The sequence below is a fragment of the Schistocerca serialis genome, chromosome 1 (genome assembly GCF_023864345.2).
Source record: "Schistocerca serialis cubense isolate TAMUIC-IGC-003099 chromosome 1, iqSchSeri2.2, whole genome shotgun sequence".
In the NCBI taxonomy this organism is placed as follows: Eukaryota; Metazoa; Arthropoda; class Insecta; order Orthoptera; family Acrididae; genus Schistocerca; species Schistocerca serialis.
In genome coordinates, this window is record NC_064638.1 from 127,039,928 (window position 1) to 127,062,939 (window position 23,012).

The 23,012-nt window shown below is 40.8% G+C and overlaps 2 protein-coding genes across 2 annotated transcripts in view; both read right to left on the reverse strand.

Moving 5' to 3' along the window:
* The window catches only part of LOC126457103 (cuticle protein 67-like), a 50,506-nt gene that overhangs the window by 11,725 nt on the left and 15,769 nt on the right, over positions 1 to 23,012 (reverse strand). The window lies entirely within an intron of this gene.
* LOC126457112 (cuticle protein 67-like) lies at positions 14,693 to 21,204 on the reverse strand. Its single transcript, XM_050093165.1, has 2 exons — positions 21,179 to 21,204; positions 14,693 to 15,100 (listed from the first exon to the last, which is right to left on the reverse strand). The coding sequence occupies exons 1-2, from the start codon at positions 21,191 to 21,193 to the stop codon at positions 14,774 to 14,776; spliced, it is 342 nt and encodes a 113-aa protein (XP_049949122.1). The 5' UTR covers positions 21,194 to 21,204; the 3' UTR covers positions 14,693 to 14,773.

A 23,012-nucleotide genomic window follows, 5' to 3' on the forward strand; every position in this document is an offset into this window, starting at 1 on the left:
AGAGAAGAAGAAGAGGACGTCCTACGACCACCTGGCTCGAAAATGTGCAACACACAATGAGGAGAATGGGCGCAGAGGATGAGGACACACGAAATCGAAACACCTCTAGGAATATTTTAAAAATATAGTTTAAGAATGTTTATTCTTTGTATTGTAATTTCCGAGTAAATTATTATGTTGGAGATAAGCCTCTGTAATGAGGAAAAGCTCAAAATATACATACATAAATTCCAATTTCTTCGCAAATCGATTCAGTATTTCTTCATTATTTATTTGATCGACTTAACTAATGTGCAGCATTCTTCCCCCGTTTCAAAAGTTCTGTTCTGTTCTCTTCTGATCTGTACTGCTTATCATGTGTGTTTCACTCCATACAAATATTTTCAGATAATAATAACGTTGATCATGTTGAACACCAGAGCTGACAAATTTTAATGATTAATGAGAACCATGTCAACTGTAGAACTACACATTTGTTGTTAAATGACCAATTTCATTCTTGCACAACTCGGCAAAATGAAGATGTTCTAGGCGAAACCGCTCGTAGCATAAAACAAATGTGTAAGTATACAGTTGAGGTGGTTTCCCTTAATCATTAAAACTTCCAGGTAAGTTTTCGTAAAATTTAAATGTTTATTAGCTGAAATTATTCTCTTTTTTATAAATAGTTCTCTTGTTATTGCGAACCGGTGTCTTGTATTCTCTTTATTTCAGGCATCGTCAGTTACTACACTGGAAAAATACCAAAAAGCATCTCCTACTCTTAATATCTCATTGTCTAATACAATTCTCCGAGTATCGCCTAATTCGAATATACGATGCACCAACTGTGGTCATTGGAAAAAAAGTTTGGTGGTTTGAAGCGTTGTTCCATACAATCAGTTTGTAATGGGGAAGACAGAAAGAGGCAAGCTTATAAAATAATATTACACTAGTTTTTAAAGTATAAATCTAATTAAAAATTAATCAAAAATATTCACTACTTATTGACAGACTATTCAAATACTTTTCACCTTTTCATTTCAGAGCAGCAACTAAAATACACGTACTCGATTATTTGCTGGATGTATTCCAATCTGTGCCTTGCTCAACAGCTATTTCCCTCTACAGCTCCAGCTAGTACCATTGGGGTTATTACGGGACGACTTTACACATGTCCTATCATTCTACCCCTTCTCCTTGTCAGTGTGTACCATTTGTTACTTTCTTCTACGGCTGTTTGGAGAATTTCCTCATTCCTTACATTATCAGTCCACCTAATTTTCGACATTCGTCTGTAGCACCACATCTCAAATGCTGAAAGGTGGCTACACTGAGCCACAGCGCCAGAGATTGCGCCAAAGAGTTTTATTCCGCCGCCTCCACTGGCAGTTCTTGTCGAGAAGTCGTGGTGGAGAGTGCTTGTGAAGTAGTAGTAGTGAGTCGGTGTTGAGATGTTGTAGTAGGGAGTGCTTGCTCCATGTTTTATGCAGTTGTTTGATGGGCTAGACAGCAGATGTTGTTCGAATGGAGATATTGTAATGATCAGAGTGCTTTTCGTCAATATATATGAAGGTAAAAAAATTCCCTTTTCTTTTTATTATTTCAATGTCTTAAATAATGCGTCATTACAGGTTCAGTCAACAAAGCATCTGGCTTGTGTTCTTGTATTAGAGTGTAATTCTGGTTTTCTTGCGCAATTATAGTATTTCTATTTTTTTAAATTACTTCAGTATAAATGGTATTTAAAATTTCTTGTCTTATTGACGAAGAACCGTGCCAGATGTGTACGTTGAATCACACTTCCACACACAGAACAATGACACTTGTGTTTTGGTTTCGTAGGTTTTATAGTTGCTGTGGACTTAATTAATTAATTGTGTTAACGGAAATTTTCTTTCATTCTAGTCAGGGCCAACCGTTTACGAGACTTCGTAATCGGACATACAGCGATGAAAATTAAAAAGTATTTGCATTTCATATTTATATAATTAAGCCCCCATGCACGTGGCGACCGCTGCTTCGGATCGTCCCTTGGAATTCTTCTGATTGTAAAAATAGCAGACAGTAGTATTGTTGTAGTAATTTGTAGTTTAGTAATTGTAGTCTATATTGCATGTGTAGATTTGGTGATTGTCATTCATCTAATGGTATTTTTTGCAGAATTTAATTTTTTTTGTCTTGTGCACGGGTTTGACAATTTTGTGCAGTTAGGAAGATTTCAATTGTTCGTTAATCGTGTTTGAGGGAAGCATTTCGTGTGAATGATATTGTTGATGATAAAGTGTCATTGTGTGTAATTTTCATATAGTGACGAGTTTTGTATATTTTGTAAATGATTACGCGATCGATGAAAAAGGCAAAAATGATGGATAGCCAGAATGACGAAATTGTTGACATGGCGAACTCGCCAACACAGGACAACAGTATGATGAATAATGAAGTTGAAAACAATTTAATAAGTCGGGACAATAGTCCGGAATAATTTCAAAATTTTTCACAATCAAAAAATTTTCAGAATACGAGATTGATGACAGAAGATTCTGGAGTAGTATCGAACACAGATAGCTTTACAGCTATGACGAAGGAAACTGGTTTTGCGGGAAATGTTAGGGGCGAAAAGACTTTCGAACAAGTTAATATGGAGCAGTTGATGAGTGCAATATTAAATTTTCGATCTGAATTTAAAACAGAGATAGGAATAATTAAAACTGAGATAGGAACAATTAAAACTGAGATGGGGACAATGGAAACACGGTTAGACTCACAAATAGGAACAATTAGATGGGAACAATGGAAACACGGTTAGACTCACGAATAGGGACATGTTTCAAAAATATGAAAGATGAATTAAAGAAAGAAATCAGAGAAGAAGTACAACCGATTTTGAATGCTCACAATGATAGATTAATTGCAGTAGAGATTAGACAAAAGGAACAGGATAGAGAACAGGAAGAAAGAGATCGCGTGATAGTACAAAAATTTTCAGAGTTAAATTTACAACGTGCACACGATAAGGAAGAAATATTTGAGAGAATCGAGGAATTCGTACCAAATGACTGATTAAATAACCTAACACAACAATATGAACAGTTAACTACCAAATGTGTCAATACTGAAACCTGAGTCGCGACACTTTCGGAAGACGTAAATAAACAGAAAGAACAATTAGGTGACTTATCGGAAAGAGTTGAGGAGATTTCAGATAAACTGACAAGTCTTAGTTTAAATGGGGACAGAGATTCAGATGATACAGCACCATTGCCATTTGCAGAAACCGAAGAGTATCAGAACATAAATAAACATGTTGAAAATCAGGGAAAATTTAATGAACACGTTAAAAGGGAAGTTGGGGCATTAGAAAGCAAGTCAAACAAATTGAAGGCGAAATCGTAGGAAAAGACAGCAAAAGAAATTTGGAATCACAGATAGCAGAAGGGTTTGAAGAAAGTAATGTGTTTCATTTACGGGATGCAACAAGAGAGCGCCAGGCGCGCGAACTTGACAATAATCGTCATTCGGACTGGGACAGACGAGGTAGGTCTTTGTCGCCACGAGGAGAAAACTTTGACTATAAACACTTTTTAACTGTTCGGAAATTTAAGATCTTTCGCAATTCTAAGAATGACATACATCCATGTTCATGGTTAGATCAATTTATGTACGCACTTCCACCTAATTGGCCACTAAGTCACAAACTGGAATTTATGTGTGGATATTTAGAAAACGAACCGGCGACGCGGATGCGCGCACTTCCTAGAGATTGTAATAATCTGAATGATTTTTATCATGCATTTCTATCGGCATATTGGTCCGAAAACACGCAAGACAGAGTCAAACACAGTCTTATTATGCAGCGTAATTTCAAACAGTCTGAGTTCCGCACGCCAGCAGAATACTTTGAAGACATGATTCGAAAGAATCAGTTCCTTTCCAACCCTTATAACCCGACTGAATTAATTCGCATTTGTTTAACTAAGCTGCCACAATCCATAAGACAAATTGCTTTAGCCGGAAGATGTAAAGACGACATTGAGACTTTTAAGACTTTGCTACAAGAACTTGAGTATGACAACGATGACGGTACTTCTTGTAATTTTTTCAGTAACAGTAATTACAATAGATTTTCAGAGAAAAGGGGTAGTGATCGGAACGGGCGTTATATGGGTAATTTTAAGAATGACAGACGAAACAGACAGGACAATAGATACCAGCCTTATGACAATAGCAGACGTTCTAACAGAAATTACACAGACAATTATAATAACGGTAATACCTACCGGAATGATCAATCATACGGAAACAGTAATCGGTATCATCAAGACAGAAATGATTCATACAGTAATAGAAATTCTTACTACAGAAATAATCAGGGTAGTAGATACAACAATATTTTCAGAAGTGACAGTCGAAATTACACAAGAAGTAGTCATGCAGACAGACAGGAAAATAGAAATTTTAATAACAGACACAACCAAGAATTTGCATCTAACAGACAGGAGGGACCTAATTGGCATCCTCCACGTGACAGAACTTCAGAGAGACAAGTGCAAATCGTAGAAATTGATCCGCGAAATTACGCGAATAATCAAAGACGTGACGCAAGCAATCGACAATGACTTGTAGCTTCGGCTTCTGGCAGCAATATAGACGGTTCAGAACGTAATGTCACTACGACTTTACACTACGTACGCCTGGAAGACATGAGAGACATTTTGCTAGACGAAAAGGAAAATAATGTAGACGCATTTTTACATCCTGTTGTTGAAGTATGTGTGGGTAAGAATAAGTTCACTGCGGTTTTAGATTCTGGGAGCCCATTGAATGTTATTAGTGAATCAGTTTTTCGTATATGTGTAAGAACCATTGCTTGTCCTGTGTTACCTGTTTCTAAAACTACAATTCGAGGCGCTATTTCTGGAAAAAGTGTGGAAGTTAAACAACAGACCAACCTAAATTTCATTTGTCAAGGATACGAATTTTCTGCTAATTTTATTATTGTTCCATTACTCAGCACACAAATTATATTAGGTATGGAGTTTCTTAACGCACATAAGGCAATTTTGAACTTTAAAGAAGGAAGTGTGAATTTGACTGTTGCCGCAATGCCGAAATGTCTGAAATTTTTCGAGTGTTTAGCAAGATCTGAATCAGATACAAAATGTTTAAGGTTTCTTACTTCTCATGTTTTCGTTGAGCATTATGACGACAATGTGTTCATTCATGACAACGACAATAGATACAGAGACGCGATGGATGATATAATTAATAGCGAAGAATTAATGAATGAAAAGGTTAAGAAAGCTGAATTGCCAGATGACGATGCAAGAGAAGAACTGCACCAAATTTTGACTTCACATGCTACAGTATTTAGCCATCACACAGGAACTATACAAGGGTTACAATATATATTTAAAGTAAAAGAACACACACCATTTCGGGGGAAAACGTACGCTATTCCTTTGGCTTACAGAGACAAGGTTAAGAGTGAACTTCAATACATGTTAGATCAAGGCATTATTGAGCCAGCAGTCAGTCCTTATACCAGCCCATTACACGTCGTTCTTAAAAAGGATGGGTCAATTCGTTTGGTTCTGGATTCCAGACAGATAAATAATATCATCATTCCTGAAACTGACCGCCCACAAAATTTAGATGAACTTCTTCAACATTTCCATGGAATTAAAGTTTTATCCATGATTGATATGCGCGCAAGTTTTTGGCAAATATAACTCCACCCTGATTGTAGAAAATATACTGCCTTTTCAGCCTTTGGTAACTGTTACCAGTTTCGGAAATTACCGTTTGGACTTACTGTATCTTCAGCAGCATTCATTCGTAGTTTAAACGAAATTTTACCTGTTTATCTTCGTGACAATATTACTTCATATGTTGACGATATTCTTATTGCTAAACATTCTTGGAGTGAGCATAACAAAATTTTGAATTCATTATTACGTATTTTTGCAAGAGTTGGCATTACAGTGAACTTGGAAAAATCTGAATTTGGTCGTTCTCAGGTGAAATTTCTCGGTTACATTATTTCTACAGAAGGTATTCTTCCTGATCCAGAAAAATTAGATGCTATTCGTAATTATGCTGTTCCTACTACAAAACGTGATGTTCGTAGTTTCCTTGGTGTCTGTAATTTTCTTAGACGCTTTGTTAGATTGGACAATTTGGCCACACCTCGTTTATGTGAACTATCTGGAAAGAGATCTAATTGATGTTGGGATGAGGAAGCTCAGTCAGAATTTGAACAACTTCGTGATGCTTTAGTTGCTGCTCCACTTCTTTCACATCCGAATTTATCTAAAGAATTTTGTTTGGCGACGGACTCATCATACAAAGGCCTAGGTGCACATTTATTTCAAGAGATAGAAGAAAACGGCGTTGTAGTACAGAAGACTATTGCATTTGGAAGTCGTGTTCTCTCTCAATCAGAAAAGAATTATTCGATTACGGAACTTGAAGCCTTGGCTGTTGTTTGGGCTTTCACAAAATTTCGCACATTTTTGTTTGGCAGACATACTAAGGTTTACACCGATCATTGAGCTCTGGAATTTCTAATGTCAACAAAATTAACTCATGGAAGATTGTCACGATGGGCGCTGTACTTACAGGAATTTGATTTTAGTATTGTTTACATACAGGGTTCTTCAAATATTATTGCTGATGCTTTATCACGTGCACCTATGGGTTTGAAACAAAGTGCTGAAGAGGACTGCAAAGAAAACAATTATTGTTTGATGTATATTCAAGGTGTTGCGTTTGAGAATTTTATTTCGTCTTCACTCCAGGACATCGCTAAGGAGCAAAATAAGGATCGAATCTGGGAGGACATTAAGGAGAAGTGGAGGAGAAAGGAAAGCGTAGCGATCAGACAGTATTATTTAGTTCGCAATGATATTCTTTTTAAACGAAAATCAGACGATAACTCTGTTTGGTTAGTTTGTGTTCCTGATGAGTGGGTTAATAAACTGATCTGGTATATACGTTTCAGTTATGCACACTTTGGTCCCAGAAAATGCTTTCACAAATTACGAGAAAATTGCTACTTCAGTAATATGGAAAAACGTATTCGATTTGTTCTTGCCAAATGCAAATTATGTCAAAAGGCTAAGCCGCCAACTATTTCTCACAGAGCACCGTTGTTTCCTATCATTCCAGCGAAATTAAAGGACATGGCTGCAGTCGATTTGTTCGGTCTTGACATGATGACTATGACGTTGACTAACTATTACTGACTGTTATACATTGCTGCCACTACTACTTGATACACATGTCGAACATCAAATTTTTGACAGAATTGCATTTACACAGTTAACACTATTCAATTACACAGTAGTAATTAATGTGGATGAAAGATGAGTGAGTGTGTTTTGTGTGTTTTCCTTTCCTAATCCCAGATAGTTGGTACCAACCTATCTCCTAAATACACTCCTGGAAATTGAAATAAGAACACCGTGAATTCATTGTCCCAGGAAGGGGAAACTTTATTGACACATTCCTGGGGTCAGATACATCACATGATCACACTGACAGAACCACAGGCACATACACACAGGCAACAGAGCATGCACAATGTCGGCACTAGTACAGTGTATATCCACCTCTCGCAGCAATGCAGGCTGCTATTCTCCCATGGAGACGATCGTAGAGATGCTGGATGTAGTCCTGTGGAACGGCTTGCCATGCCATTTCCACCTGGCGCCTCAGTTGGACCAGCGTTCGTGCTGGACGTGCAGACCGCGTGAGACGACGCTTCATCCAGTCCCAAACATGCTCAATGGGGGACAGATCCGGAGATCTTGCTGGCCAGGGTAGTTGACTTACACTTTCTAGAGCACGTTGGATAGCACGGGATACATGCGGACGTGCATTGTCCTCTTGGAACAGCAAGTTCCCTTGCCGGTCTAGGAATGGTAGAACGATGGGTTCGATGACGGTTTGGATGTACCGTGCACTATTCAGTGTCCCCTCGACGATCACCAGTGGTGTACGGCCAGTGTAGGAGATCGCTCCCCACACCATGATGCCGGGTGTTGGCCCTGTGTGCCTCGGTCGTATGCAGTCCTGATTGTGGCGCTCACCTGCACGGCGCCAAACACGCATACGACCATCATTGGCACCAAGGCAGAAGCGACTCTCATCGCTGAAGACGACACGTCTCCATTCGTCCCTCCATTCACGCCTGTCGCGACACCACTGGAGGCGGGCTGCACGATGTTGGGGCGTGAGCGGAAGACGGCCTAACGGTGTGCGGGACCGTAGCCCAGCTTCATGGAGACGGTTGCGAATGGTCCTCGCCGATACCCCAGGAGCAACAGTGTCCCTAATTTGCTGGGAAGTGGCGGTGCAGTCCCCTACGGCACTGCGTAGGATCCTACGGTCTTGGTGTGCATCCGTGCGTCGCTGCGGTCCGGTCCCAGGTCGACGGGCACGTGCACCTTCCGCCGACCACTGGCGACAACATCGATGTACTGTGGAGACCTCACGCCCCACGTGTTGAGCAATTCGGCGGTACGTCCACCCGGCCTTCCGCATGCCCACTAAACGCCCTCGCTCAAAGTCTGTCAACTGCACATACGGTTCACGTCCACGCTGTCGCGGCATGCTACCAGTGTTAAAGACTGCGATGGAGCTCCGTATGCCACGGCAAACTGGCTGACACTGACGGCGGCGGTGCACAAATGCTGCGCAGCTAGCGCCATTCGACGGCCAACGCCGCGGTTCCTGGTGTGTCCGCTGTGCCGTGCGTGTGATCATTGCTTGTACAGCCCTCTCGCAGTGTCCGGAGCAAGTATGGTGGGTCTGACACACCGGTGTCAATGTGTTCTTTTTTCCATTTCCAGGAGTGTATTATTTTTCTTGTTTGTTGTGGCTTGCACTGACACCCATAAATATTATAGGTTTACTGATATTTGTGCATTTGTAATAGTTAATATGACAATTATCTGATATCATTTGTGTGTTTATTATAATTTGTATGTTTAGTGTAAGAGAATAATTTTGTAAAAGCAATTGTGTGTGCATTCAAACTGTTGTTCGTGCTTGCACCTGTTCAACATTGATGTGTGCCACTTAGAAATGTTTAATTTCTGCTGATGAAATGTGTGATTAGTGATAGTGAATATTATGGACTGTTACTTGCACTTTTTCTACATGATTGGTGCCACTAGGACATGTTTAATTTCTGCTGATAAACTCTGATGAACAGTGTGATTAGTGATAGTGAATATTATGGACTGTTGCTTGCACTTTTTCTACATGATTGGTGCCACTAGGACATGTTTAATTTCTGCTGATAAACTCTGATGAACAGTGTGATTAGTGATAGTGAATATTATGGACTGCTGTCTGGACCTGTTCAACTTTTCTGGGTGCCACTGATGGAACTGTTTCTACTGAAATAATGTCACTTGTTGGTGTCTGCACCTGTTCAACATTGCTGGGTGCCACTAAGGGAACTGCTTGTACTGAAATGTTGTCACTTGTTGCTGTCTGCACCTGTTCAACATTGCTGGGTGCCACTAATGGAACTGCTTATACTGAAAATGTCACTTGTTGGTGTCTGCACCTGCTCCACATTGCTGGGTGCCACTGATGGCCTGCTTCTACTGAAAAGATGTCACCTGTTGGTGTGTGCACTTACTCAACATTGCTGGGTGCCACTAATGGAACTGTTTATGCTGAATGATGTCACTTGTTGCTGTCTGCACCTGTTCAACATTGCTGGGTGCCACAGATGGAACTGCTTCTACTGAAATAATGTCACTTGTTGGTGTCTGTACCTGTTCAACATTGCTGGGTGCAACTGATGGAACTGATTCTACTGAATGATGTCACTTGTTGGTGTCTGCACCTACTCAACATTGCTGGGTGCCACTAATGGAACTGTTTCTGCTGAATGAAGTCACTTGTTGGTGTCTGCACCTACTCAACATTGCTGGGTGCCACTAATGGAACTGTTTCTGCTGAATGATGTCACTTGTTGGTGTCTGCACCTGTTCAACATTGCTGGGTGCCACTAATGAAACTGCTTCTACTGACATAATGTCACTTGTTGGTGTCTGCACTTGTTCAACATTGCTGGGTGCCACTAATGGAACTGCTTCTGCTGAATGATGTCACTTGTTGGTGTCTGCACCTGTTCAACATTGCTGGGTGTCACTAATGGAACTGCTTCTACTGACATAATGTCACTTGTTGGTGTCTGCATCTGTTCAACATTGCTGGGTGCAACTGATGGAACTGCTTCTATTGAAATGATATCACTTGTCGGTGTCTGCACCTACTCAACATTGCTGGGTGCCACTGTTGGAACTGTTTCTACTGAAATGATGTTACTTCTTGCTGTTTGCACCTGTTGACCATTGCTGGGTGCTACTGCTGGAACTATCAACTACTTGTTTTTTGAATCATTGGAAGCATTTTATGTGAACATTTGTATAAACTCATTTTTTGTGTATTGTGTAAACTATTATGTAAAGTCACATGTATGAAGGAATTTGTATTGCTTACTGTATTTTATATATTAGGTTATTGAAAGGTCAGTGCAAAGCCAAAATTTTATCTAATTATGTGATATTTACGTATTAATATTATCTTTTATTTTTGTCTGTATTTTTGTGGACGAATTTGGTGGTATTTTCACCACCAATGCTGGCAAAAATACCATCAAATTCTGGCCCGTGGAGGAAGGGCATATGAAAGGTGGCTACACTGAGCCACAGCGCCAGAGATTGCGCCAAAGGGTTTTATTCCGCCGCCTCCACTGGCAGTTCTTGTCGAGAAGTCGTGGTGGAGAGTGCTTGTGAAGTAGTAGTAGTGAGTCGGTGTTGAGATGTTGTAGTAGGGAGTGCTTGCTCCATGTTTTATGCAGTTGTTTGATGGGCTAGACAGCAGATGTTGTTCAAATGGAGATATTGTAATGATCAGAGTGCTTTTCGTCAATATATATGAAGGTAAAAAAATTCCCTTTTCTTTTTATTATTTCAATGTCTTAAATAATGCGTCATTACAGGTTCAGTCAACAAAGCATCTGGCTTGTGTTCTTGTATTAGAGTGTAATTCTGGTTTTCTTGCGCAATTATAGTATTTCTACTTTTTTAAATTACTTTAGTGTAAATGGTATTTAAAATTTCTTGTCTTATTGACAAAGAACCGTGCCAGATGTGTACGTTGAATCGCACTTCCACACACAGAACAATGACACTTGTGTTTTGGTTTCGTAGGTTTTATAGTTGCTGTGGACTTAATTAATTAATTGTGTTAACGGAAATTTTCTTTCATTCTTTGTTGTTATTCTATGCAGTCAAATTGCGTACTAAAACTAGTCAGGGCCAACCGTTTACGAGATTTCGTAATCGGACATACAGCGACGAAAATTAAAAAGTATTTGCATTTCATATTTATATAATTAAGCCCCCATGCAATGCTTAGATTCTTTTCACGTTTCACTGTATTACAAAAAAAATTCAGTATTGGCAAACATGTCAAGCAGATGAAGATTGTATCAACAGTTTCATTAAATCACTCACGCATATTAACTACAAAAAAAGTATTTCAATTTCTGAATGTTTGCACTTGAGGAAAAAATCTGTTTCCTAAATTTGCATTATACGTCAAAACTGTAATTTTCTACAGAAATTAGTTTCAGACTTTATCTGCTCCACATCTAACCAAAAAGAGACGGTGAATTGAATGTCTGAAGCACTTTTTCATGTTTCCACAGATAAAACTATACATCATATAACCAAATTTATAAGACATTGTTCATTTATCAGGTGCCACACAATCAAACTAGTGCCTTAAATTCTCTGGTTGGCATATGACTGCTCCCCGTACTTTAAAGGCTTTGAGACGTTCAGGCAGTTACTGTTAGAATAGCTTGCTTTGTTAGATAAGTAGTGACCAGATGTGGTCGAGTCTAAATGAAAACATGTACATAAGCTGGCATTTTTTTCTCTTTCCTCAAATTCTATCCAGCATAAGGCATGGAACGTTTTTTTTCCAAATTCTCAAGTCTAAGAAAATATCTATCTGTACAGAATTGAAGTATACAAAAATTTGAATCGAATTTACGAAATCCTTCCAAAAGTATCAGAAAAAGTTTTTACCTCTGAGGCATGCATGGAGGGAATGAAGCTGATTCTGTATGTTAAACTTTCGAAAAGGCTTTGATGCTCGGCCACATCGACGCCATGTATTTACGAGGTTTGGAACTTTAATAGTGGCTACTCGTACAAAATAGATACATGTTTCAAAGTTTTACTGACCTTCAAAGTATCCATCAGAAACTTTTCAGAATACGACTCGCACTGGAATCCTCCAACAAACGCCACTGGCCTAATTACCCTAATTTTAGTTTGTTAATGTCCTAGTCACTGCTCCATTAAAAACGTATTTTCGTACAGAAAATACACTTTCTCAGTATTATTACAATCTGTTGATTGGCTAACAATACGAGCCCCTGAGTACAAATCCATTTTGTGACAATCGCTTATCAATAGCACTTCCCATTTCCACAATATTCGCTGTGCAAGCTACAAGTGATTCATCTCGTATAGTAGGGGAACGTGTAGCCTATGCCAGTTTGCAAGTTTATCAGAGTATCGTATAAAAATTTGAAGGAAATCGGTCAAAAACTTTTAGAGATTCTTCGTAACAACGTTAAATAACTTGGCTTTATATAGTAATATTAACGTTTTGTATGTATATTCGCATACCATGCACATTTAAAAAACGAGTAGCGTATGTTTGTCCTAAAGTTTATTAGAGTAAGAGATGTGTAGCCTATGTCTGCTAGAATACTTATTATTGTATCATGTAGAAGTTTGAAGAAAATCGGGCAAGAATATTTTGCGGTTTTTGTTGACAGTGTTAAACAACGTCTTGTCTTTAGATAGTAGTATGGATTGCCTGCAAGTGTATTTCTCTTATACGGTTCTTCTATACACACATTCCGCCTGTCAGCGTTCCCTTTTTTGCTTAATACCGGTTTTCCCCCTGTAAGGTAGTTAAAAGCTTGGAGTGATGCTACATCTCTTCTTATGTGTGTTTTCTGCATGTCTCGTAGTTTTGTCACAGTAGTCCTGTCATTAATCACCGAAGGTACTTATGAATAACCCTGTAGCACAGCGAACTTCACTTTGAGGAGCAACTGCGCAGGCCTTGTCGCCCCCGTCAGTACTGAGTCGTCTCCACACGTTCAGTTTGGTCTTTGGTCATCCATTACGAACAACAGTACAAACCTCCAAGCACTGTGGTGTATGAAGAACAAAGGAACACGTGGACTGGAATATGTATCAATGGCGGTGATTTATTTTCGCCGAGGAGTGCCGCATTTATCTGATGCCTGCTGATCATCATTGAGGAGTGTGGTGGCAGACATATGGAAATGCACGTCCAAAGCATGCTGTCCCGCAGGTTCAGCTGGGAGCTGAGTCAATCATTCTTCGCGAAAATTTCGACCACCCTCAACAACTAAAGACGATAGTTTGAGGGTGTGCATTATCAGGACTGGATAATCCACACTATTGTTCAGTTCTGTCACCATAATCTCAAAGACAGGAACCCGTTGCAAGACGATAACGCTCGCGCATGCTGTGCACATCTACTGGATATTTTCCTCCAGGTGGAAGGAATCAGACGAATGGAATTGCCTAGTGTGTCTACTGTGATTAACCCGACTGAGCATTTTTGAAGCAGTTAAAACTTGCAGTGCATTGTAGTACGAATCCTTTCCGCACATTCGTGACTAAGGAGGGATGCCTATGAAGTGATGGGTAAGAATAAGCTGCAATATCTCGACTACCTCTAGGATCCAATATTGTGTGGAATAAAGCAACAATGAGCTGGATTTTACGCTGCAACAGAGTTTAATTTCACAGACGTACGAAGATGTGTACCTTCGGTCAGTCTGCCGTTGTTTTGGCTACTGTTTTTGTTCTTATTTCACAGCAAAATTAACTTTCAGTTTCACAAAGTTCATTTTTTCATTCCATGCTCATCTTCAAAACAAGCATAGACACGTTCGCAGATATGCAGGTGATGCAAATATTCGTCTGATATAAATCATTGATTGAAAATTCGTGAAAATTTTTCGCTGCAATGAGAAAGCCTTTGTTCCAATCATTGGCACCCCACATCGATTATAATATCCCTGACACTCTCTACTCTAGTTAAAGATAATACAAAAATTTCAGGGTCTCATATGTCAAGTTTATACTGAGCGTTATTTTTCGGATCCCTCTATATCTTCTGTAACATGCATTTCCTGTTGGAAATGTTACCTACGCCGGCCGCTGTGGCCGAGAGGTTCTAGGCGCTCCAGTCCGGAACCACGCTGCTGCCACGTCGCAGGTTCGAATCCTGCCTCGGGCATGGATGTGTGTGATGTCCTTAAGTTAGTTAGGTTTACGTAGTTCTAAGTTCTAGGGGACTGATGACCTCAGATATTAAGTCCCACAGTGCTTAGAGCCATTTGAGCCATTTTTGTTAGGTACATAATTCTGTTGTAGCAGAAATGCTTTATAGTTTCAGCCCGATCTCCTTAACATCACGATGATTTAATCTAGAATAGCCATAGCTATACAGAATTACTTACGGGAGTCAAAGGACGAAATGATTGAGTACTGCACTTCTGTATATTAATTATGACCTTCTTACAGTCTGATGTCAATAAAAAAGTCGTGGTAATAATGTCGCAGAAAGTTTTTATTTACAGAAGACATAAAACGGAAAATAAATAATCAGCAGAAGAGCTGAGGTTGAAGTGCAACCTCAGTGGTCAGTGGTAGTACGCGGGGGCGGCGTAGGCCAGTGCGGGGGCGGCGACGTGTGCGATGGCGTCGTTGCTGACGCGGACGTCGGACTTGGTGACGCTGGAGTAGGGCGTGTCGACGGTCTTGGTGTAGGTGGACACCTGTCCCAGGTTGCCGAAGCTCCTCAGGATGTTGGAGCTCTGGGAGGTGATGGCCGCGGGGGCGACGGCCGCGGGGGCGGCGTAGGCGACGGCGGGGGCGGCGTAGGCGACGGCTGGGGCGGCGTAGGAGACGGCGGGGGCGGACAAGTAGCCGGCGCGGGCCACGGCCAGCACGGCGGCCAAGGCAAAGACCTGTCGGAAGACGGCACAAAACACAGTGACCCACACTTCACTTGAAGGGTTCTTGTTTCTTAGTAAGGTAAGAATAAGCCACATTTTCTGTCTGTGATGAGAGATTCACATGTCAAAGCTCTACACACTGGACTGAGATTGAACTGGTGCTGTGTATTTTTCTGCCAACGTTTTTCCATCATGCGAGAACTTAAACGTACATGGAGCTCATGTGGACAACTGAGGAGTAGAATTCGTATTCAGAAGAGTGGTAGTTCATACTAGGGATGTGAAATACTGACAGATCATCCATACTGAAATCGATTCAATTATTGACGTCTGAACACCCTTGGTTATAGTAATCGGGACTAAATTAATTATACTTCTAACATCGATGTCAAGTGATGAAATAGTAAAATGGTGTAAAACCTAATGTTATTAATCAATAGATATGTCCAGCATATTTGTCTACGGACTGTAAACATAATATTTTTGACCGAAGTTGTTCGGCGATCTACTGTGTTGTTGATAGAGCGTATCTTACTTTTGAGAACAGTCTTTGTAGAGCTCAAACATCTAAGTGCAGTTTTTTAGCTTGCAGTAGGAAGTACCGATGAAGTACTTTTAACACGAATCTTGTTTAAGAGCTATAAGGCGCTCTTTGAGACAATAGCTGAGCGGCGGTGGAAGGTCCATATCTGTTCCTGCCTGCAAATGATTCTTTGCTTGTGCTATTTTATAATGCCCACTCCATAAACCACATTTAGTTTCGCCAGTACCTCGTCTCCTACCTTTCAGACTTCACGGAAGTTCTCCTGCGAAACTTGCAGGACTAGCACTGCTGGAAGAAAAGATATTGCGGAAACATGGCTTAGCCACAGCCTGGGGGATGTTTCCAGAATGAAATTTTCCCTCTGCAGCGGAGTGGGCGCTGATTTTGAAACTTCCTGGCAGATTAAAACTGTGTGACCGAAACTCGAACTAGGGACCTTTTCTTTTTCGCGGGAAAGCGTAACGAAAGGAAAAGGTCCCTAGTTCGAGTCTCGGCCACACAGTTTTAATCTGCCAGGAAGTTTCAAAATCAGCGCACACTCCGCTGCAGAGTGAAAATTTCATTGTGGCACATTCAGTTTCTTCGTTTTATGGTAATGTATCGCAATATTTCCTACACGAAAGCAGAACACAATAGCCGATGTTTCTGCCTTAGTTCGTTAAAAAATATTGCTTCTCTCCTGCGACACTCCCACGCCCCTTGGCCAAGCTTGAAAAGTCGTAGTTGTGTTGCACTAGTGTCGTTTTGAGAAATTTTGAGAAGAAGTTTCTTTTAAATGACGTAAGATTTTTCGCCAGTGTTAACGAGCCCGTTTCTCTTCCTTCCTTCCTGCATCGAATGTTAATATATTGTCTTTAACATCAATGTTACGATGTTTCAAAAGAGTTCATTATCGTTAGCAGATGATCGATGCACAGAGTGGGTAAAATAAAAATGAGGCAGAAATCATTTCCTGTCCTGAAGATAAACGACACAACTTACATGATCAGCACTTATGGTAGGCGATGTAATTTGGTTTACTTATCTTAAGGTGGGAGAAATATTTTCCATCGCACTTTCATTTTAACCAACCTGTGTAAACTCCTGAGGGATCATTGAAGATTCCTAGTACAATTACCAGTACGGGTTAAGACAAATGCCGAGATAATTACTTTAAAAACGACATTCAGAGCTTGCACTTTGTCCCTAATGACTTCATTGTGTATCGACTTTAAACCCCAGTTTCCATTTCCCCACCTTGGAGGATAGGTACTGACGACCACGAGTCCTTCATATTGATGTAGAAATACACCGTAGGAAGACGACAACACAGTCGATGACTTGTGACTCCCGACACTGATAGCATATTATTTATGTTTTATTTGAAGAACGGAGTCTTGGAACTACTAAAAACTACTGTAAATGATATGTATCCACAGATAAGTACACTACTGGCCATTAAAATTGCTATACCACGAAGATGACGTGCTACAGACGCGAAATTTAACCGACAGGAAGAAGATACTGTGATATGCAAACGATTAGCTTTTCAGAGCATTCACGCAAGGTTGGCGCTGGTGGCGACACCGTAACGTGCTCACATGAGGAAAGTTTCCAACCGATTTCTCATACATAAACAGCAGTTGACCGGCGTTGCCTGGTGAAACGTTATTGTGGTGCCTCGTGTATGGAGGAGAAATGCGTACCATCACGTTTCCGAGTTTGATAAAGGTCGGATTGTAGCCTATCGCGATTGCGGGTTATCGTATCGCGACACTGTTGCTCGCGTTGGTCGAGATCCAACGACTGTTAGCAGAATATGGAATCAGTGGGTTCAGGAGGGTAGTACAGAACGCCGTGCTGGATCCCAACGGCCTCAAATCACTAGCAGTCGAGATGACAGGCATCTTATCCGCATGGCTGTAACGGATCCCTGGGTCAACAGATGGGGACGTTTGCAAGACAACAACCGTCTGCACGAACAGTTCGGCGACGTTTGCAGCAGCATGGACTAGCAGCTCGGAGACCATGACTGCGGTTACCCTTGATACTACATCACAGACAGGAGTGCCTGCGATGGTGTACTCAAAGACGAACCTGGGTGCACGAATGGCAAAACGTCATTTTTTCGGATGAATCCAGATTCTGGTTACATCATCATGATGGTCGCATCCGTGTTTGGCGTCATCGCGGTGAACACACATTGGAAGCGCATAATCGTCATCGCCATACTGACGTATTACGCGGCGTGATGGTATGGGGTACCATTGGTTACACCTCTCGGTCACCTCTTGTTCGCACTGACGGCACTTTGAACAGTGGACGTTACATTTCAGATGTGTTACAACCCGTGGCTCTACTCCTTGTTCGCTGTCCGTCTTCGTCCCTTAACCGCATGTGTTACTGTTTCTATGCGTTTGGGCGCTGAAGACCACGCTGTTTAGCGCCCGAAAACCTCAAACCACACACACACACACACACACACACACACACACACACATACACCTTCATTCGATCCCTGCGAAACCCTACATTTCACCAGGATAATGCACGACCGCATGTTGCAGGTCATGTACGGGCGTTTCTGGATACAGAAAATGTTCGACTGCTGCCCTGGTCAGCACATTCTTCAGATCTCTCACCAATTGAAAACGTCTGGTCAGTGGTGGCCGAGCAACTTTAACTGGCTCGTCACAATACGCCAGTCAGTACTCTTGATGAACTGTGGTATCGTGTTGAAGCTGCATGGGCAGCTGTACACGCCATCCAAGCTCTGTTTCACTCAATGCCCAGGCGTATCAAGGCCGTTATTACGGCCAGAGGTGGTTGTTCTGGGTACTGATTTCTCAGGATCTATGCACACAAATTGCGTGAAAATGTAATCACATGTCAGTTCTAGTTTAATATATTTGTCCAATGAACACCCGTTTATCATCTGCATTTCTTCTTGGTGTAGCAATTTTAATTGCCAGTAGTGTAGTTTGATCAAGCGACCATGTTGAAGTCATAGATTAATATTACGTCACATTTAAGGAACCCATCACTTGAAAATGGTCGCTTTATCGAAACCAGTTTCGTCTCAGTGTTATTCACAACAGCTTTTGATGGTTCCATGATGCTGCCGCTCAACTATACTTAAGTTGTGCAGAACTGTACACAAAAAATATCCTTTAATAGGAACCTAATGAAAATATTTACACCTTGTAGAGTTTGACACAGTCAGTTCAAACCAGTATAAACTTTAAACAATTTATATGACGATCGACTGAAATAAACTTTAAAGTTAGCACACTTAAATAATTCAAAGTGCCACGTTTAGCAAGATCTTCCTGTCACTACGAACGTGATATCTTAATGGCAGCAATGCTGAATACGTTCTACGCCTCTTGCTCTGTTGGTATCACGTAGTGTACAAAATTAACTGCTGAGTAGGACAACAATAAAATGAATTAATATTTTCCATTCTTTTGAAATATTTTCGATCTTTTGAATTAGTGGAATTCTTTGACGAAAGTGAAATAGTTAATAACAATGGAGGTTGCTGTTGTAGCACGAAGATGAGATCGGGGAGTTCTGTACTGTACAGTGAAGAAAATGCACGTTTCTTTTCTCTTTCATTAATTACAATATCAGTGTATTAGGAACACACTTACAGAAAAGGAATGTACAGTCCAAAACAGGTCGTCATGTAAACAAAATTATAGTGCATGGTCGTAGGCTTCCACGATCATTATTAGTCTGAATAAAATCAGTTTGGTTATTAGGCCGCTTCGCTATCAAACATTTAAACTGTTGCAACATCCTTCCACGCTGTGTGGTTCTTTAATGGTTACAGGAACGAGGAACAGATGCTGTTCATATAAAGAGAATTCAGATATTAGTTTATTGTAAGTCTAATATAAAATAGTAAAAAATAATTCATAACTTTGTTGCTATAGTTGCAGCGTCAGTTGCTACCGGTAGCTTTGATTGTTGGATATACGGCTACTGCAGATTTACAAATCAGTCACTCTTCAGTACAATAACTATTCAGTAGATCGCGAGCGCTAGCCACTATGAAAAACTATAAATGTTATTCAACTGGCAAACACACAAAATGAGCTGAGTGCATGTGTGTTTGAACTTAAATACACCCGTCGCTGGAGTCTCGGCGAGGGGATGCTTGCATCTCATTGGCAGCAACGTAATCGTTCGTGGCAGCGCCCTCATGCCGCGGTGGCGGCTGTGGGAAACATCTACATCTACTTCACATGGATACTCCGCAAATCACACTCACGTACCAGGCAGAGGGTTCATCGAACCGGCGGTGGCCTAACTGGTGGCGCGCGTATTTGAAAGTACGGCCCTCGGGACAGCGACCGATATTGCAAAAACAACTAATATGCCGACGCTTCGACATGATTTTCAGCGATCTTTTCAGGGCGACCAACTGCTCGATTGTAGTGAATGTCTTTCCCTACATATTGTCTGTTTTGGGTTGTAGTATGTCTACCAACATCACACTCTGGAATGCCATTGGACAATTCGATGTAAAAATTGCTATGGAGGAGAGTTAACGGTAGGTTACTGGATGTGCTCCTGTGACACGTGACTGGTAGGCAAGCGGCAGCCTGTACGCAGGGGTATTTTCCTGCGGCCAGACGTCGATGCCGCACGGCAGATCTCTCGTGGCCGCTTGTTTATACTGAGCTGCTGGCTGGCTAACCCATGCGGCCAGCTGGATTGGGATCGCTGGCAGTTAGGCACTCGGCAACTTGTAGCCGTTCTTCCTGTTGTTGCTGTTAGGACGTTTAATTATATCGACAGCGTCTCTGATGACGTCCTAACAGCATGATAACATGCATTAATGGATGTTGGCTACAAGTTACTCTTTGGCTGCGAGCTATCCCAGTTCATCAGGACAGCGTGTGTTGTTCTCCGGCCAGCACCTACACGTGACCCAGGTTCAACTTTATATAAAAAAGGCCGCAGGAGGAATGCCGTGGGATATCAACATCTCTCTGCTGGAAAACACTCCCTCCGATGCAACCTGCCGATTCGCCATTGCCTACCAGTAACTTGCCAGAGGAGCGCAGACAACAGCCTACCGTACGGCCATCCCTCCACAGCGAAATTTGCTTCAGACTGTCCAATGGCGTTCAGACAACCGAAATTGTCAGTATACTGGGGAAGACTTTCACTGGAAAGTTGGTCGAAACATCGACAGTTTAGTTGTTAGAATTTTTCGTTAATTACCGGACCCAATACCCAGATTGATGTTCAAAATTTATAGCAACTCCGTAGCCTAAATCTATGTTAATATATTGAGTATATATCTTTAGCAGTCTGAAATGGTCTCTGTGTCTTATTTATTACTATTAGGCTTCGGGAGACCTAGTTAAAATCAAGTACTTCTAGTAATATTACTCTGGGACTGTTGGTGCTGCGGCAAATTATGTTTCAATAAGCATTACGTAATGGTTGTGGATCAACTGCCGCGCTATAGGTCCCAGCTTCAGATGGTCAGAAACGGGAGTGTTTACAGACAGCATTGCTTGTAGAGAATACTAGCTACTGTAGACCCGTACCTTGAGGGCGACCATGTTGCTTGATGTACAGGTGGTTGACTGTGGACCTGTGCCGGCCGCTGGCCGTTATATAGCTGCCCGACCGCGGCAGGGTTTCGCTGCCAGGACCTTGGTGCAAGGTGTCCGTGACGACGGCCAGTTTGGCGAGGAACTCGTTCAGAATGACACACTGCCCCAGTATTAGTCATGCAGGCACATTAAAAATGAGACTGCGAGCGTAACTACATTGCTGGTCTCAAATTTTACTATCGCTGTACTGGCCGCGCTATCCTGGATTTCATTGCCGTTAGCACTGTTCCCGTAAGGTCTGTGTGACGGATTGTATCTGAATGATCTCCACCACTAAGTAACAGGAGGTTGTACAACGTCTCACCGGACTGTCTCATTTTTTGGCCTATTAAATCCCACCGATCTTTGTCCACTTCTCTTGTATGTCCATCCTTTTTTACGACGTCACTGGGACGATGGGCGTTTACTATCGTCACAAAAAATAAAAGACACCTACAGCCGTCCTTATGATTTTATTCTATATAATAAAATAAAATAAAATCATAATAAAATAAAATAAAATCATATACAGAGAATAATTACAGAGAATAATTGAGAATGTATAGAGAATAATTAAGAATGTACATTAATTGTAATCTACGTCCCAAACCATTCGGAATAAGGTATGTTCACATGAGGTTTTTTATTTCAAATGATCTTTCCCGCTATATCTCTGATTACTGAACATTCCTCCTGACACAGCCTCATAGAGCTGCAAGTCAGTACCTGAATAAGGCAGCTCTTTTGACTTGGATGTCCGGATGTGTATTTGAATCATGATCCTCCAGATTTCTAGTCCAGCGCTTAGAAAACTGCGCCATTTTTCTCAAAAAATACTGTCAGCAGGGAAGCCAAGACAGGAACAAAATACCGTACTCCTTATTCAACATGATTAGACTTTTGTTTTCTTTACCGTAAAAGAAACGCCATTGTCAGTTCTACTGGATACCATTCGTCTACCATACACAACTACTTTTCGATAGCTAAACCATTAAACAAATTACAAATTACCATTATTATACAATATTTTATTGTTTCAAACGAGTCTTATAAAACGAACCACATGCCGTTAACAATCCAGAAGTATCATTTAATAGTAGAAAAATCGGTAAAGATAATAGCGAAAATAAGAAGATATGCTATATATTGTACAAATTACTTCTTTAATACAATTCTTTGGTACACGTCTAGCGATATTCAGACTATGAAGCTGTAACCCATTTCTTTATAAACTACCCTCATATTACAGTATTTGGATGGAAAAGCTTACATGAATATCTATCGGCTATCAGTGTTATGTAATTTAGGTAGGAGAATTTCATACGTTTCACCATTTTTATGAATTAATAACATTGCTTCTTGGTAGACTCTCTTAAGAGAGCAGCAGTTTTTCTTGGTCCGAAGAAGTACGACTATTTTACGATTTTTCTTGTTTCTGAAAGGGATGGCATAGCAGACAACAATTACGGTGTTACTTGAGTGCCACAATATTCTGTAAAGCAACGTAACGAATATTTAATTATTTTGGCAATCTCCTGTTTATAGAGTCAGCTATCACATATGTTAAATTGGTTGTTTGTAAATATGTCCACAGTAACAAAAGTAAAATGCGCTCAAGACAGAGAAGAAGAATTATTTAAAACATGCTATCTGGTCAGGAGGGTTTCAAGCTATGTTTCATTCTAAGGAATGTAAATTTCGAAAAAATTATAATATCTGGCATTAGGAATTTCACTATTCCCGTTATATTACGATTAGTTCTCTTCATAACTACTCTTTGGATATA